Here is an 18374-nt window from a genome sequence, read left to right on the forward strand (position 1 = left end):
TAAAAAGGATAACTGTTTCACAACAACAAAAAACACCCCTTCCTCCTCTGAGGAGCCTCCACTGGCGTACAGCGTAGACACCCCCCTCTCTACAACACCACATTCAAATTGAGCAGTGCTTTATTGGCATAGTGGTGGGACACAAACTGAAGCCAAAGCAATAATCAAATTCATGTTATACTGTTTCTGTACATCCTCGTGATAAAGGAACACAGTAGATTAAAAAAAGAAACTAATTAAAAGTGATGCAAAGAAAATTTTCACACAAGTAAACAACAAAGTATATCATCGTCTCATCTTGATACTTCCAACAGAAAAAGGAAATCAAATAGGACCAATTATAATTGAGATCAATGTTACCTGACTTCCTGTGGTGTGTGTTCCAGGCTACGTCGGCGCTGCCACCGTTGCTGCTGCCGCCTGGTGGTTCCTCTACAGTGACGACGGCCCTGGCGTGTCTTTCTATCAGCTGGTGAGTAGCAGCATCAGATACGGAAGAGGAAGCAAGACCTCCCACATTTTTCTTTCAATGGAAGTCAATGAACTAAGCAGACTGCTATCTCCTTGGTGTCTATGGGAAAGGCACCCCCTTAAGCAGACAATGTTGAACGGCATTGGTCGTTCATCTTAAAATCCAACATCTTTGGTAGCATCACCAATCGGAACCCTAGGCCTAGCTCATTGCTCTCCATGTAGATCTGAATATATATATCTTTTTTATTTTTTTCCCTATACAATCCTGGGGCTACGGGCTACCTAGGATTTACATTTAAATGAGTTATTGAGCAAAAATGTAGTCTGGTGAGTAGAGCAGAGGTTGTGTCCCAAAAGGCACCCTATTCCCTATATAGTGCCCATAGGGCTCTGGTTAAAAGTAGTGCACTATAGAAATAGGGTGCCATTTGGGATGTACAAGACTCTGTAGAACAGGGAGTGGTCTCCACCTTTGCTGGCTGTGCAGGCTTTTGTCCCATCCCAGCACCAGCACACCTGTATCAGATACTAATCAACTATTGTTTTTTAGAATTTAAAAAACTCAACACAATGTAGAGATTTGTCTTTGGCTTCACCAAATAATTAAAGAAACCATACAAAGTACAAAAGTGCCACTGCAGTTACAAATTCATATATCGCGTCATTGGTCTAAAACCATAATTATCATCAAGAGATCCTCATTTAAAATACAGTAATGATCAAAGACCTTCATCATGATCATCATCAATCTTGGAGATATTTCATTTTAGGTGTAGGGTCTCACTAGGATCTACATTTAAACTTCTTACTTAGCAAAAATGTACAGTGAATGATTGTGATAATCCAGTAAATGGTTCCATCCTAATTTCTGATTTTTCTCCTCAGTCCCACTTCATGCAGTGCCACGAGGAAAACGAGGACTTTGTCGGCGTCCACTGTGAGGTGTTTGAGGCCGCTCCGCCCATGACCATGGCCCTGTCTGTGTTGGTCACCATCGAGATGTGCAATGCCCTCAACAGGTCAGACTGCAACTAGAGCTAGAAGCAACTTGGGTTTCTGCCTGGTTCAATATAAAGCAATGTTTGAAGATTCATGGTAGAAATGCAAGATTCAATTAGGCATAACATGAAGGGCCTGTTTCCCAGTCCCAGATTAAGCCTACTCCTTGACTAAAAAAAGCACTTTCAATGGAGATTATCCATTTGACATGCATTATAGTGCAGGACAGGAGTAGGTTTAATCTGGGTCCTCAAAACTTGCAACACTGGTAGTTTGTTAGCACTGTAATTCTTGATACACACACAGTATATCAACTTAGAGGTAGAACATGAACAGTAAAGTTATATAAAACACTTATGTTTATAAATTATAGCACTTCTATAATAGTGTGTTTCTAAAACACAGAGTATCAAGAGTATGATATGAAAGCCTAATCTCAGAAGTAGCTATTACATTGAAAGTGTAGTGTAACCCCAAAGAAATTGGAAGAGTAATTTTAGATTAACCGTGCAGAACAAACATTATCCTCCATCCCTCACCATGTAATCTCAGATCCCCACATGCTTCTGCACACCTCTTGGCACACACCTCTGTGGATAACCGTGTATAAACACACACATTTTAAATGCTTTATTTGGATCCACAAATCAAATGTACATTTCAAGAAGGATCCAAACATCTCAGCACACACACACAGTGTTTAGCCAGCGTGGATTACGTAACCCCTCCACCCCATCCCCCCCTTCCCAGTTTGTCTGAGAACCAGTCCCTGCTGCGCATGCCCCCCTGGAGCAACCTGTGGCTGGTTGGAGCCATGTCCCTCTCCATGTCACTCCACTTCGTGATCATTTACGTCGACCCCATGCCCGTAAGTCTGCCTTACCTCGCACCACAACCCTCTGGCTCAAAGGACCACTAGTTTTGATCCTACATCCACCTCTCTTTGTCTTACTCTCTCGATCTCCTTCTGCCTCTCTTTCTCGCCTTCTGTCTGCTTCTCGCTCTCTCTCCCAGTCAAACATTATTGTTATACACTCCCCTTTACTGTGATATTCAGCGTTAGAGCGTGATTGAAATTTAAAGGCAATGTCCCCGCGTTAGCGGCGGATTCACGGTAAACGCTACATATGTCGGCTCAATCGTAAATTACCTGAACATTTCTATCACATAATCTGTAATGAATCAGCGATACAGATTGAATAGAGCCCTAAGAGTGATAACTGAGTAAGGCCTAGATTCAATCTGGGCCGTTATAGTGCGATTGACATTTAAAGGGAATTTCCCAATTGAGCCTACATATGCAGCGTTTACAGTGAGTGGTCTATGCAAACGCGTAAACATTTGCATAGACCAGCTTTTAAAAAAGGTGCATAGCCGAAAAGGGCAGATCGGATTGAATCTAGCCGTAAGAGTATGTGATAACTAAGTAGTAGTATGTAATACGTGTCTGAAATGTGCCTGTCCTCTCCACTGCAGATGATCTTTAAGTTGACCCACTTGAACGTGGAGAAATGGATGGTGGTGCTCAAGCTCTCCTTCCCTGTCATCCTCATTGACGAGGTCCTCAAGTTTGTGGCCCGCAATTACCTGGAGGGTAAGGACACACACATCTGTTATCGATTAAATCTATATTATTCCTTGTAATAATATCCTGTTAATATCCACAGAAATGTTCCCTCTATTTTGGGCCCTGGGCAAAGTTCAGGTCTTGTGAGTGGAAACTTGAATGTTGTGATAATTTTGAGCAATTTCCAGTGCGCGTTTACAGTGAACACTGAGGCTGTACCCTTACAATTTTAGACAGCAGCCAATAGGATATCGTGGCTATTTGAGCATAATGTATGGCTATCAGAGTGGCCTACCAACAAAACCAATTATGGAAATTCCATAACATTTTCACAATTTTGATTTCTATGATATAGCCTACAGTAGCCTATATGGGGTGTTCAATGCAGTCTTTGAATATTTTTTTTTACATGATGCTCTTGTAGGAAGCAGTAACACCCCATTGCTGACCAATTGAAGAAAAGGCGCTAGGGTGGACTGTAAATTTGGTTTAGGACTGTTGCTACCGCTATTGTACATTGGTCAGGATGTTAGAGGAATGAGGAGATGGAGCAGGAATCCAATACTTGAGTTTATTGCACACACAAAGCACACTGGGTTGTTTGGAGGTTTTAGAATTGTTGTGGTTTTTGGTCAGAGTCATGCACAACAAAGAAAGAACAAAAGCAAGATGGCTACCCGATTTAAAATCACCAGCACAACTGAATGCTAGGGGGGGAAATTGCAGCTTAAATAGTGCAGGAATGTCAATTAGTTCAGTGGGAACAGGTGTGGTAATTAGACAGGCGCAAGGCCAGAGTAGAGGGAAAACCTGGTTGCTGCCATGAGGCTTTGTAACACCAATACTTACCTATAACTGGGCTAATAACTCGCTAACTAGCAAAGAATATCAAATGCGCACACCACACGTGCGCTACCCGTCAATAGAATTATACTCCGATGCGCTTTGGCTTAACCCCGGCAGCCGATAGTGGCCGCTTGATCGGTACTATTTTTTAGGATTTGATGTGCCCAGTCAGTAATACATTTGTGTCCCCTGTGGGCCGGCTGGTACATAAAGCATCCTCCATTCATGCTGCAAAGGCATAATTTTCCTTAACTAGGAAAATGTGTACTGTAGCAGTGATGTAAAAATACTTTGAAGTATGACTTAAGTTGTTTTTTTTGGTATCTGTACTTTACTATTTATATTTTTGACAACTTTATATTTCTACTTCACTACATTCCTAAAGAAAATTATGTACTTTTTACTCCATACATTTTCCCATACACCCAAAAGTACTCGTTACATTTTGAATGCTTAGCAGGACAGGAAAATGGTCTAATTCACACTTATCAAGAGAACATCCCTGGTCATCCCTACTGTCTCTGATCTGGCAGACTCACTAAACACAGGCTTCGTTTGTAAATTATGTCTGAGGGTTGGAGCATGCCCCTGGCTATCCGTAAAAAAAAAAAATATTAAAAAAATGGTGCCGTCTGGATTGCTTAAGGAATTATAAATAATTTATACATTTACTTTTGATACTTAATATATTTAAAACCAAATACTTTGAGTTTTACTCAAGTAGTATTTTACTGGGTGACTTTCACTTTTACTTGAGTCATTTTCTATTAAAAAGGCATCTTTACTTTTACTCAAGTATGACAAATTGGGTACTTTTTCTACCACTGTACTGCAGTTGAGGAAACGATCTAGAGCCCACTACCGGCTGCCTAGGTTAGCTGTGGCTCTGTCTACAAAAAAATCCCAGACTCAATCTTAGATTTGTTTTGGTTTGTTGCATTAAAAGTGGCTGATAGTGAAGTTCAATCTCTTGCATCTCTGTGCGGGCTGGCATTTCTTCTGCACGGCAGTCCTGGAGGTGGTGTGTGGCCGCGCACGGAAACAGCTTAGAGTGAAAATTGATCCAGACTTTCTTCAATTCTAAATATGAATCTATTTAATTGTGAAGTCTTTCATAATAATAATGATTAATATGATTTACCTTCCTATCAAGTGTCTTCATATCTCTTCATTGCCCTCAACCTCACGTTTCCTATACCTGCCACTGCCTTGGCTACTCCACCCTTCCATCCTGTTTTCACTTTGTTTATGAATCAATGGTTTTGTATTTTGTGTCCAGATGGTGTCAACACTGAATTTACACTGATAATATATATAACACCCAGTCTTACATGTATTCACTAAAGTCTATGTGTGAGTGTCTTCCTAGAGGTTTCTATGTATCCCCATACTGCTTAAAGTTTGTCTAATTTTATGGCTATAATGTCACATTTAGGTAGTAATTGCCTTTGTAGACTCTTCCACCATCGTGCTTGGGGACAAGGTTAGCCATTGCAGTTTTAATTTGTTAATATAAAACATTTCCAACATCAACATTTAACTATGGTCAACATACACCTATGATTGTATGGAAAAGTCGTTTTTTTTAATGGACATAGTAAAAATATTGGTATAATTTAGCAGACACTTTTATCCAAAACAACTTGGTCATGCGTGCGGCCTCTGGGAATTCACAATCCTGCCGTTGGAAGCGCCATGCTCTACCAACTGAGCTACACAGAACCACCAATATTTGGTGTTGAGTATATAGGTGTTGGATAACATAAATTGAGCAGTACTAAAATATAACTAAATGGCCAGAATAGATGCATGCCCAACTCCACATCAATCAATAGTACTTCATGTAGATCTAAAAGGGTTGTATTATAAAAAATATGGTCATTTTTAGGCTGGGTTGCAATGTTCCCCATATTGCTTATACCTATCCTCCAAATTGATCCCTGGGGGCTAGTGCTCAATTTGGGACTTGAGTCTAGTCCTACATCATCCGGTTGCCAATACCCTGAAAATGACAGCTATTTTCTTTCCCATGCAGTTGCTGATGACAATCTAGTAAGCAAGAAGTGGGACTAAAAGAACACGAGGAGTATAAAGGAGAGAAAAGAATGAGAAGAGAATCGGTGGAAGCGCTTCCCAGAAACGAGAGCGCAGACCGTCACTAGAAGTGCGATTTTTTTTTTGTTGACAAGCTCAAAGAATGAAACATACAAAAGCCACCAGAAAAAAATTATAAAAACAAAACAAAAAAAACGTGCAAATAAACACTTTTTTTTCTTTTCTGTGTATGTATTGAAATAAAGTTAATATATATAGGTAAGTGTTATGAACATGAACAATATATTCAAATTATTCTGACTATTCTTAAAAAATAAAACTGTATTGAAAGAGAATGCGAGAGTGGCTGGTTAATTGTTTTTGGTTTTATTCCCAGTATCTCACTTACTTACGGTCGATGAGAAGCATCTTCTCCTTTACTTCGGAGTCCTTTGGTGGCTGTGGAGATCAATCATGGTTTTACAGCTGCGGATGCAGACTGGGCATGTGAAGGCTTGGTTGGAGGCGGCAGGAATAGCCCTGTTAGCATGCCTCTGCACGCTTTGCCTCCAGATGTGTGCATTCGTCCTCCATACTCCTGATGCGCTCTCATTGTGCAATGGGCCAGAATGTTGGGCAGGTGGCTAGGTCCTCTATACTGGATGGATTGATCTTGCACCTCTTCAGAGGGGTTTTAATTCGGTCCTGCATCCGCTTCTTCTGACCAACAGCAGAGCGTTGGCCTTCATGTGACCGTTGAGCACTTTCGGCGGCAGTCGGCCCTCTGGCATGCGGATGACATGACCAAGCCATCTTAGTTGGTGATTGTTTAAGGTGGACTGCATGCTACCACTTCCAGCCCATTTCAGTACCTCGGTGTGGGGTATTCTGTCCTGCCAGGTAACAAAGAGAATCTTCTGGAGGCACTTTATTTGGAAGGCCTCCCAGGGTTTTCATGTGCTAAGTGATCCATGCTTCCCAGCTGTTTAACAGGGTGAACACACACACACACACACCGCTCTCTCCGCAAACAATTACACAAGAAGAACATGATCCTGCAATGAGTAGTCTTTCAATGTATATTTATATATTACGGCAATTAGTATCAACAAGAGAGAATGCCAAATTCATTCATATTATTTTTTACAGGTTTCTTATCTCTTACTCTTCATTTAAAAACATGGTAACGTCTAAAAAAAAGGTAAAGATGGTAATTGTGTCAGAGTGGTTTGAAACAGGGTTGTTAGTGTTACTCGCTGGTATCAACAAGGGCAGTGCTATTAGATCAATGATCGGAAGTCCTGAGAGGTGGATGTGTGTGTGCATATGTGTATTTACATGCATCAGAAGTATCACAATACGGTATAACTTACAGTAGTAGATACTGGCCTTTTCTCAACATATTGCCTTTTAGTGACTTCCACTAAAGCAGTAATGGAGTGTTTCTCATCACATCTGACTAGCGGGAATGTCGAGTCAGGAACTTCAATACAAATATTCAAGTTATCTCAATGAGTCCAGTTTAAAAAAGGGGGTTACGTTTGGTCATAGAATGAGTGTTTGGTCATTGAACATGAGAAAATACATTTTAAAAACAAAGATGGAATGATGGAGGGCGCTCAAGCAACATGAGTCGAAGTGCAACCCCCAAAAAAATCAGAACATCATTGAACAGCTCCAAAGACAAATATTCCAAGTCACATTACAAGCGGAGGTGGTGATTCCCAATGTTGGAGAGGACTGGCCTGAGCAAGGCCAGCACAGATCTGATTCTCATTAGGAGTTGTCTGGAATGCAATCTGATTTGTATATCAGTGATTATGCACAGCTCCTTGCTCAGCCCACTCCTCTTCAACGCAGGGATAGTCATGATAGTGGTCAAATCTTTCTCTGTGGTTATACTGTTGCACTTCATGTCCAGCCGCGTTCTTATTGGTCACCCTTGGAATATTTCTTGTTTCTCCCGTCGCTTTGGCTCTGTTGTGCTGCTCTGATAGACTCACGTGGCACCAGTGGGCGGGGCACCCTCTTCAGGAAGCCCCTCCTCCAAGATGTCCCTGACCTGGTCCAGAGTGTCAGCCTGACGGATCAACTCCAGCTTCACCTAGAAGAAAGGGATGAAGGATGGAGGGAGAGTGAGAGAAGGGGGGGGGGGGGAGGGGTTGGAGTAAGAGAAGAGAAAGTGAGAGAGAGACAATGGGGAAGGCTCATCGTCATTTGACTATGGACCAAAATTGAAAATGGAATCCAGCTGGACTGGTCCTAGATCAGTGCTGTAAACTAACATAAACCAACTCAATGTGAATACACCCTGAGTGGGCTGGTCCTGAATCAGTGTACTGTACCTGCAGTGACTGTGAAAGCTGGACAAAGTCCCTCTGCACCGTTTGGCTGGTGTCCACCTGAGAACGCATACTGATGATCTGGCTACGCAGCTCCAAACACTGTTGCTGGAGGGACGCCTGGGAGGGAGATAGAAAGGGAGTGAGAATGGTGAGGGTAAGAGAGAGATAAAGAGAGAGAGCTACAGTAACATGTTAGTGTTCCCAAAGTAGGAAAGATAAGTACACAAAAGGTATAACACGGACAGACGGACGCACACACACCTCTATCCCTGGTCTCCCTGTACAGTACCTTGTCATGGGTGAGAGTCTTGCTGTCTCCCTGTAGGTGTGAGAGCGCCACCCTGAGGCCTTGTAGCTCGATGCGACAGGTCTGTAGCTCCAACTGCAGCTTCTCTTTCTGACACTGGACCCGCTCCATCTCGGTCTTCAGACTGGACAGCTGCACTGCAGAGGGCAAAGGTCAACAGGACTATTTTAACTGAACGCTTATTTATCAAGGAAGTCCCATTGAGGTCAGACGACCTATCTCACAAGGGAAAGACTTGGAGCGGATACGTTTTGTCAAGTCACCGCCTTTCAAAATGCATTATGTGGATAACTGCATGAACCGCATGAAAAACCATGTGATCATGCGGTTTTTGATAGAGTCTCCTTCAATTTCTGCAGTTGCTTTTCACCGATGGCACCATACAGCCATTGCCTGGCAACTGGTTGGCACTACTTGTCAACCAATCAGTGTTTTTGTTTGACCAACGCGGACACGACCAAAGACGTGACTGAAACAGGAACCAGCTTTGCCGCGACTCTAAAGCTACAGGGGATACAAATGAAAGTGATATTTGAGAACTCTAACAAATGCACTATACAATAGCTTCAGAAAGTATTCACATCTTTTGATTTATTCCACATTTTGTTGTGTTACAGCCTGAAATCAAAATAGATTCTCACCCATTTACATATAATACCCCATAATGAAAAAGTGAACTTTTTATTTAGGAAATGTATAGAAAATTAAATACAGAAATATCATATTTACATAAGTATTCACACCCGAGTCAATACATGTTAGAATCAATGTTGGCAGCGATAACAGCAGTGAGTCTTTCTGGGTAAGTCTCTAAGCCACGTGTCAAACTCATTCCACAGGGGGGGGTAGTGTTTTCGCTCCTCCCTTGTACTTGATTGATGAATTAAGGTCACTAATTAGTAAGGAACTCCCCTCATCTGGTTGTCTAGGTCTTAATTGAAAGGATAAAACAAACCAGCATACACTAAGCCCTCCATGGAATGAGTTGACACCACTGCTCTAAGCGCTTTGCACAGCTGGATTGTACAATATTTGCCCATTATGTCAAATTGTTTGTTGATCATTGTTAGGCAACCATTTTCAAGTCTTGCCATAGATTTTCAAGCAGATTTAAGTCATAACTGTAACTCAGCCATTTAGGAACATTCACTGTCTTCTTGGTAAGCAGCTCCAGTGTAGATTTGGCCTCGTGTTTTGTTTTAGATTATTGTCCTGCTGAAAGTTGAATTCACTCCACGTGTCTGGTGGAATGCAGACTGAACCAGGTTTTCCTTTAGGATTTTGCCTGTGCTTAGCTCCATTCCATTTATTTTTTATCCTGAAAAATGTCCCAGTCTTTAACAATTACAAGCATACACATAACATGATGTAGCAACCACTATGCTTGAAAATATGGAGAGTGGTACTCAGTAATGTGTTCTATTGGATTTGCCCCAAACATAAGACTTTGTATTCAGGCCAAAAAGTGAATTGCTTTCCCACATTTTTTTCAGTATTACTTTCGTGCCTTGATGCAAACTGGATGCATGTTTTTAATTTGTTTTATTCTGTACACTTCATTCTTTTAACTCTGTCAAATAGGTAACATGTGGGATTGTTTTAAGATGGTCATACCAATGATAATTTAGCTATTTGATTTAGAATTTTAGATATAAAGAATATATCTTATTTGATAAAATGAAGTGTCAAAGTGTCTGTCCAATATCTGAGAAAGATATGAAAGATCAGGAAATGTAAACAAAAATTGGGACCCATATTTAACAAAACAACTTGGCACTAAACTGCTTTTATATATACTTTCATTAATATTTTTAACTGGTACCAGGCTTCAGACGAGTCTTGTGGGCGTCAAAACGATCAACATCTACAGTGCATTCGGAAAGTATTCAGACCCCTTGACTTTTTCCACATTGTTACGTTACAGCCTTATTCTAAAATTGATTCAATTGTTGTTTTCTCCCCCTATGATAAATCTATAAAACAATGACAAATGTCCTTGAGTAGCCCAGCCAGAGCCCGGACTTAAACCCGATCTAACATATCTGGAGAGACCTGAAAACAGCTGTGCAGCGACGCTCCCGTTCCAACCTGACAGAGCGTGAGAGGATCTGCAGAGAAGAACGAGATAAACTCCCCAAATACAGGTGCGCCAGGCTTGAGCATCATACCCAAGAAGACTTGAGGCTGTAATCGCTGCCAAAGGTGCTTCAACAAAGTACTGAGTAAAGGGTTTGAATACTTATGTTCATCCATGTTAGAATAAGGCTGTAACGTAACAAAACATGGAAAAAGTCAAGGGGTCTGAATACTTTTTGAATGCACTGTACGTGTTCGAGTGAGTCTCACCTTTGCATGGAGGGGTCATATTACTGTGTAGACCAAACTGATAGAACACAAGTCGACTTCATATGTGTCCTGTGGCGCTTGTGGGGGGTAGTAGAGCTAAAACGGAGAACACCATCATGTTCGTAAGTCTCATGTAGGCCAAACCGTTCTGACGCTACAAATGTTTTTGTGAGAAGACACATTTTCGGGATGTCTCATGGTCTGACAAACACCGCTGTAGTTCGGCCACCTTCCACTCCAGATGCGGAAGGCCGCCATTGGCAGATGCGATGGATTGAGATGCAGCCCATGCAAAAAAACATCTCTCCAACCTTAACAGATGGATTTTGCTGGGGATGTTTTTTATTACGCTAACTAGATTTCCACAGAGGATATCGACTCTAGGGGGTTATTGAACAGAGTGAGTCCATGCAACTTATTATTGTTAAGCAAATTCTTACTCCTGAACTTATTTAGGCTTGCCATAACAAAGGGGTTGAATATTTATTGACTTTTGTGACCTGTTTCAAGAAGCTAGGCGCATGTCGCACGTCACTACTTCACATGGAGGCAATTTTACTTTTTTTTTTTTTTTAATCAAAATGCATTTTGGGACAGAAATGCCTTCTGGAACATGTGAACTTTCAAGTGCCTTAATAACAAACTTGCATGCCATCTGTAAATAAGAATACAATTGTTCAATTACTAGCATAGTTGGTTTAGCCACAGAAAAATACAGGAACCTTCCCGCTAGCCATGATTTGCTGAGATAGATGGGCTGGACATGCCAAGAGATGAGCTCAGATTGGTCTGCCATTGTAGCATGCTTCTGTCTATAACATAAGCTGCTCAGTAATGTGTGGATAATCCTTTCTACAGCAGCTTTTTTTGAAAGATATCAGAAAGAACTGAAAAAGTGTTGCACTGCTTCCCTGAAGTTAATAGCGCTATCGACTAAGATCAGTGGGAGAAAGTTGTGATGGACTACTTTCTGGAGGACGATCGTGCCATGCTGACTCTCTCTGACTCTGAAAATGATCCGAGGTTGAGAAAATCCCTGATTTAGGTAAAAACATTTCAATTGAACCAGACTCAGTAATGTGTAGTCTTCTGATGACCATGATGGGGGAAGAAACGGCGATCAACAGTGTTGTTCTCACGTTGACCGAGCTTTGAAATCAGTGGAATGCCTGGTTGAAGCAGAGAGATGATTGCCAAATGCGGAGAGTCGAAAAGGCTATTGTATAAAACACCTGTCTCCGGATTACATCTTCAAACTAAGGGCAACCATGGCATTCATGACAGAGGGAGAAGCGTTCATCCATGTATATGGGTAAGAGTCTAGCTACATTTTCAGATATTATAAGTCTCTAATTTTGTCAGAAAGTGGTTTTCATTGCAAGTTAAAGTGTACCATTAGCTAGATAGATGGCTGGCTAGCTAATGTTACATGTATGATCTGTATAGTAACAATATTTGTATCTCAGAAAGCCATTTGCATTGTTAGTTATAGCCCAATGTCATTGAACCTAGTTGGTTATCTTTAGCTACTTGCAGAATCATGCATGGTAGTATGAGTTGGGATCATCATTTATCGTTTACCTAGCTACATGTCTAAACAAAAGACTCTCCTATGCAAGTAACCATTTCACTGTACCGTTTACAACTTCTGTATCCTGTGCATGTGACAAATAAACAGATTTGATTTGATATAGTGTGTGTTTACCAGAGACGGTAATGTGAAGAACAACATGACCTGCACCAAAGTCAGATTAGGATATAGACCAAAGACTAGATAAAGTGTATTTTTTACTACTACTTTTTGCTACTACTTTCACCACTTTTAATCTTGAAATCTTTGGTTGTTTACTACACTACCATATTCACTCGTTTTAGCACATGGCCTCACATGTGTATCCTTAAAAGAAATGGGTGGAGCTAAGGCTTAAGCAGGTGTGAACGATGCTGAATGGGTGTAGACAAAGAAGAGCTCTCCAGGTGTACAAAAACATTCACGGGCCATTTTCTCAAATGTGGGGTTACTTTCCCATTGTTCCTGAACTGCAGTGTATGATATACCATGTTCTTGCTCTGAGTCTCTACTTTTATCAAATGTAAAAAAATAAAAAATAAATAAAAAAATGTTGCTACATAGGACCGAATCCAGGTGGTACATTTAAGCTTTACATTTTGTATTAATTTGTACAAATTTCAAAATACCTAATTCCACTTTGACATTACAGGGTATTGCGTAGGCCAGTGAAAATAAATCAAAATTGTATACATTTTAAATTTAGGCTATAACACAAGCCACACGGGAGCCCCGTGTGGCTCAGTTGGTAGAGCATGGCGCTTGCAACGCCAGGGTTGTGGGTTCGATTCCCACGGGGGGCCAGTACAAAAAAAAATAAAAAAAATAATGTACTTGTAAGTCGCTCTGGATAAGAGCGTCTGCTAAATGACTTAAATGTAAATGTAAATGTAAACAATATGTGGAAAAAGTAAAGGGGTGTGAATACTTTCTGAAGACACTTCAGAAAGTACGTTATGTTTTCAGTTTGTGAGTGTGTGATATTAGGGATAAAGAAAAGTTTATTTAGACCTTTCAGAAACATTTGCAGCTATGTTGACACTGCCATGTTGATCTGAGCTTTGCTGTTGGAAAACCACTACAGTGTCCGACTACATTCGTTGACTTTCGTCTAAAGTTGGCTTCATTAGCCTAACTACTCGAACACACCCTATGAGTTTACTACGGTCAACGCCTGTTATCAACTGCCTCTGTGTAATGCATTACGGATTAATTCCTATGTCCTTCTATACCACACAATTTTCTAATTCTCTCGCTCGCTCTCGCGCACACACACCAATGTCCACTCACCTTGTAGAACTTCTGTTGCGGCAGTACCAGGGAAGAGAGAAAGAGAGAATGGTTAAAAACCAACATACAGCTGGCAGTTTCTATTAAACTTATCAACACAAAGAAAGAAACAAAGACACAAAGAAAGAGCGAAGAAAAGGCAGATGAACAGACCGCTCTCCTCCACGCGGGTCTCCAGTTGTTCCTTTAGGTTGACGATCTCAATAAGCAGCCTCTCTTCACTGTGTGCCCCCTACAGGTGGGAGTACAGTAGTGCATACAGTAATAGTATGTTTTCTATGTATTTCAATGATTCTTGACTGTATGAATACACACACACACACACACACAAACTGTACCTGTAGTGTAGGACCAAGGGGTGTGTTGGCGTCCCCTGCCCCATCAGTCTCCTCGATCTCCTCCCCTTTTAGCCTGGACAGCTCGCTACACACCCTCCTCTGAGAGAGAGACAGCTCCGCCTGGGAACACAACACACACACACACAAAACACCTCAAACACACACTACATGGACCTCATCCCCCTCCTCCCTGGTTGGACCAGGTGCCTGTCACTCACCAGCCTGCTATGGACGGCATTCTGTGATTGGTTGAAAGATTTCTGCAGCTCCTGTAGGAGGGCCTCTGAGGTCTGAACCTGAGACTGGAGAACTGAGACCTAACACACACACACACACACACACACAGTAACATTCAATTCCGTGGATAACTGACGCTTCTCAATATACAATATATGCCATGTGTGTAAAGGTGGGAGTACGTGTTTGTGTGTCTCAGTAGTCTGTGTGTCCAGCTCGCTCTCCAGCTCTGTCCTCTCGTCCCTCAGTCGACTCAGCTCTCCCTTCAGCTCCTCAACCTGCACATCAGACCACACCACATCAGACGCCATGAGTCCACATCAGACCACATCAGAGATAATGAGTCCACACCACACGTCATGAGTCCACTCCAAACCTGTAAAGTTTGGCTCACCTGTTTGATAGACAACGTTGGTGTTTGACTGTTTTAACAGGCTTTAAGTACACTTAACAAAAATAAATGGAACATGCAACCATTTCAAACATTTTACTGAGTTATAGCAAAATAACACAGAACAAAATCAATCAATTTAAATAAATGCATTAGGCCCTAACCTATGGATTTTACACGACTGGGAATACAGATATGCATCTGTCAGTCACAGAGATAACCTAAAAATGTAAGGACATTTTTTTTCTTCTGAAAACCAGTCACTATCTGGTGTGACCACCATTTGCCTCATGCAGCGCGACACATCTCCTTTGTAGAGTTTATCCGCCTGTTGATTGTAGCCTGTGGAATGTTGTCCCACTCTTCAATGGCTGTGCAAAATTGCTGGATATTGGCGGGAACTGGAACACTCTGTCGTATATATGTTGGCGGATGAATGGCACGACAATGGCCCTCGGGATCTCGTCATGGTATCTCTGTGCATTCAAATGACCATCGATAAAATGCAAATGTGTCCGTTGTTAGTAGCTTATGCCTGCAAATACCATAACCCCACCACCACCACCATAGGGCTCTCTGTTCACAACGTTGACATCAGTAAACTGCTTGCCCACACAACACCAAAAACTATGTCAGCCATCTGCACAGTACAAGTGAAACCAGGATTCAACCGTGAAAAGCACACTTCTCCAGCGTGCCAGTAGTCATTGAAGGTGAGCATTTGCCCACTAAAGTCGGTTACGACGCCGAACTGCATTCAGGCAAAGACCTTGGTGAGGACGACGAGCAAGCAGATGAGCTTCCCGAAGACGGTTTCAGACAGTTTGTGCTGAAATTCTTAGTTTGTGCAAACCTTTCATCCGCTGTCCGGGTGGCTTGTCTCAGACAACCCCTCAGGTGAAGTTGGATATGGAGGTCCTGGCCTGGCGTGGTTACACGTGGTCTGCGGTTGTGGGGCCGGTTGGACGTACTGCCAAATTCTCTAAAATTACGTTGGAGGCGGCTTATGGTAGAGAAACTAACATTCAATTCTCTGGCAACAGCTCTGGTGGACATTCTTGCAGTCAGTCTGCCAATTGCACGCTCCCTCAAAACTTGAGACATCTGTGACATTGTGTTGTGTGACAACTGCACATTTTAGAGTGGCCTTTTATTGTCCCCAGCACCTATGTAATTATCATGCTGTTTAATCAGCTTCTTAAATATGCCACACCTGTCAGGTGGATGGATTATCTTGGCAAAGGAGAAATGCTCACTAACAGGGATGTAAACAAATGTGTGCACAACATTCGAGAGAAAAAAGCTTTTTGTGTGTATGGAACATTTCTGGGATCTTTTATTTCAGCTCATGAAACATGGGACCAACACTTTACATGTTGCGTTTATATTTTTTGTTCAGTAGAAGTCCTAGTTGGAGTGTGTTTCTGTGGCTAGTGCTCACTTGTTTGCTTAGTGAATTGATGTCAAAGTGTGTGTGTTCACCTGTGTGTTAAGTGAATCCCATTCGGTGTGTGTGATCAGACGGTGGCCGGGCGGGGGCAGGTAGATGGCCTCGGGCACCAGGGTTCCCGTGGAGACCAGGGAGGCAGTGTCTTCCTGGGGAGGTGGGCGGCGTGGCAGTGAGGGCGTGTCCAAGGAGAAGGAGGAGAAAGAAGCGAAGTCACAGTTCTGGGAGAAATAGCCCTCCAGCCCCGCCCCTTCACCCTCCCCTGGTCCCTCCCCCGGCCCCTCAGCCTCCGCTGGTTGGCTATCCCATCCGTCCGTTCCTGGTTCTCTGAGGGTATTGGTGGGAGAGTCTGTCGACTGGCTCTCGGACTGCATAGCTCCTGCCTCCAACCTGTCCTTCTTTACACTGCCCTGAGCGAGAGAGAGAGAGAGAGAGGAAGAGAGGTCAGAGACAAGGAAATAGGTTTAGTAACATTGAGGTGAACATACACACACCTGAGACTGCACACTGGCTCTCCTCCACTGGGCACGCTCAGACTGTAGAGTAGATATTCTAGCCTCATATTGAGAAGCCGTCTCTGAGAATAGAAGAGAGAGAAATGAGATGATGACAGACAATGACAGGCCATCTAGGTGGGTCCTACACATTACCTGCGTCCCAAATGACACCCTATTCCCTATCTAGTGCAATACTTTGGACCATAGTTCCCATTGGGAATGCATGATGAATAGAAGGCATGGAGCGACCTTTCTCACATCTATACAATGGTAGGGAAACACTGGTATGTATAAAAGGTGTCTTCCACCTCTGACTGCATCTCCTGGTCACACTGTGCATATCTCTCTCTCTCTGACCTCTGAGGGCCTCCTGAAGAGACTGCATCTCCTGGTCACACTGTTTCTGCAGCTCTCCCAGTTCCTCCTGTTTGCTCAGTTCGCAGATCGTCGCCACACCCTGCCAGTGCTCCAGCTGCGCTCGGCAACCTGCTAGCTGGGCATGCAAGATTTCCATTGCATCTGACAAGCAGAAAAATTGAGAGAACATAAGATATCTGTTTATGGTGAATATAGGACAATACAAGGTTGTGAATAGAGTTCAACACTGACCTCAATGTATCTTATGAGCTGCATAAAGCATGATCATGCAAGCAATTGCACTGAGTCCTACTACACAGGCGATCCCTTCCGATGTCAATAACATTACAAAACACCACATGCAAAGCAATTCATGAATATAATAACACACCTGTTGACAATCGAACTACCAGACAACATTGTTTTGTCTGTGTATCAGTGGAGACACGGCAATCCTTGGCACACACCTGCCATAGCTTCTAATTAGGTTGACTGACGTCTCCACAAAATCGTAATTATTATGGCTAAACCCCCGCCTATTTCTCTTCTTAAAATCAGATTTTATACCTAACTACACTGCTAAACTTATGCCTAACTAGCCTTAAATTAAGAAAAAATATATATATTTTCGTTTATTTATTTTTACGATTTAGCCAATTTTGACTTTGTGGCAGTAACAGAAAGGTCAACCAAGTTCACTTAGCGAGTGACAGCTCTAGCAATAGCAACATTTTGTACATTTTCAGTGATCTGTAGCTACATTCCTTAATGCACACGCATTTGTGAGATTTGGTTAACACGAAGGGTTAGTTAGCTAGCAATCAAGTTAGCCTAGCTAAAACACTTGTTGATGGCTAATTTAGCTAAGTGACATTCTTACCAGTGTCGTCATTCTGAGATTTCTCCAACGGTTCCATTATCAATCATTTGTGTCGGTTCTGTAATGGCCCCAAATGTCTTAGTTGTGAAAATAATATACTGTATTTGGGTTGGGTTGGTGTGAAAGCTCAAGGCAGGACTTATTCACTACTGGTCAACTTCAGGAAATAACTTTCCCCGGTTTAAGCCTACGGATATTACGTAAACATCCTTCCTAATGCCGACGACTGCATAGAATTTTCCCTTATTCTTCCCAGTTCCAACTACCGTATTGTCATGGGATGAGCGAATGATATGTGAAAAGACATACAATACTACACCAGTCAAAAGTTAGGACACACCTACTCATTCAATGGGTTTTCTTTATTTTAATATGTTCTACATTGTTGAATAATAGTGAAGACATCAACACTATGAAATAACACATATGGAATCATGTAGTAACCAAAA

General features: G+C 42.1%; 2 protein-coding genes across 4 annotated transcripts in view; one reads left to right on the top strand and one right to left on the bottom strand.

Moving 5' to 3' along the window:
* Positions 1-6276, top strand: part of atp2a1 (ATPase sarcoplasmic/endoplasmic reticulum Ca2+ transporting 1) — a 28959-nt gene extending 22683 nt beyond the window's left edge. Inside the window, exons 21-25 of the mRNA XM_055941523.1 lie at positions 387-472; positions 1360-1493; positions 2224-2341; positions 2950-3067; positions 5922-6276. Coding sequence (XP_055797498.1) covers positions 387-472; positions 1360-1493; positions 2224-2341; positions 2950-3067; positions 5922-5959 — 494 coding nt within the window. The 3' untranslated portion in view covers positions 5960-6276. The remainder of the gene's footprint in view (positions 1-386; positions 473-1359; positions 1494-2223; positions 2342-2949; positions 3068-5921) is intronic.
* A 709-nt stretch (positions 6277-6985) lies between these two features.
* Positions 6986-18153, bottom strand: rabep2 (rabaptin, RAB GTPase binding effector protein 2). 3 transcript variants are annotated; one of them, XM_055941797.1, is made up of 12 exons: positions 17926-18153; positions 17046-17207; positions 16686-16768; positions 16227-16601; positions 14536-14631; positions 14335-14433; positions 14117-14236; positions 13932-14010; positions 13779-13790; positions 8555-8709; positions 8266-8382; positions 6986-8024 (listed from the first exon to the last, which is right to left on the bottom strand). In XM_055941797.1, the coding sequence occupies exons 1-12, from the start codon at positions 17960-17962 to the stop codon at positions 7920-7922; spliced, it is 1440 nt and encodes a 479-aa protein (XP_055797772.1). In that variant the 5' UTR covers positions 17963-18153; the 3' UTR covers positions 6986-7919. The 3 variants fall into 3 exon arrangements, with proteins under 3 accessions (XP_055797772.1, XP_055797780.1, XP_055797785.1); XM_055941805.1 differs by lacking the exon at positions 17926-18153 and adding an exon at positions 17437-17518; XM_055941810.1 differs by lacking the exon at positions 17926-18153 and having other exon boundaries at positions 16227-16596; positions 17046-17137.
* Between the last annotated feature and the right edge of the window lie 221 nt (positions 18154-18374).

This window comes from Salvelinus fontinalis, chromosome 2 (assembly GCF_029448725.1).
Source record: "Salvelinus fontinalis isolate EN_2023a chromosome 2, ASM2944872v1, whole genome shotgun sequence".
Lineage (NCBI taxonomy): Eukaryota > Metazoa > Chordata > Actinopteri > Salmoniformes > Salmonidae > Salvelinus > Salvelinus fontinalis.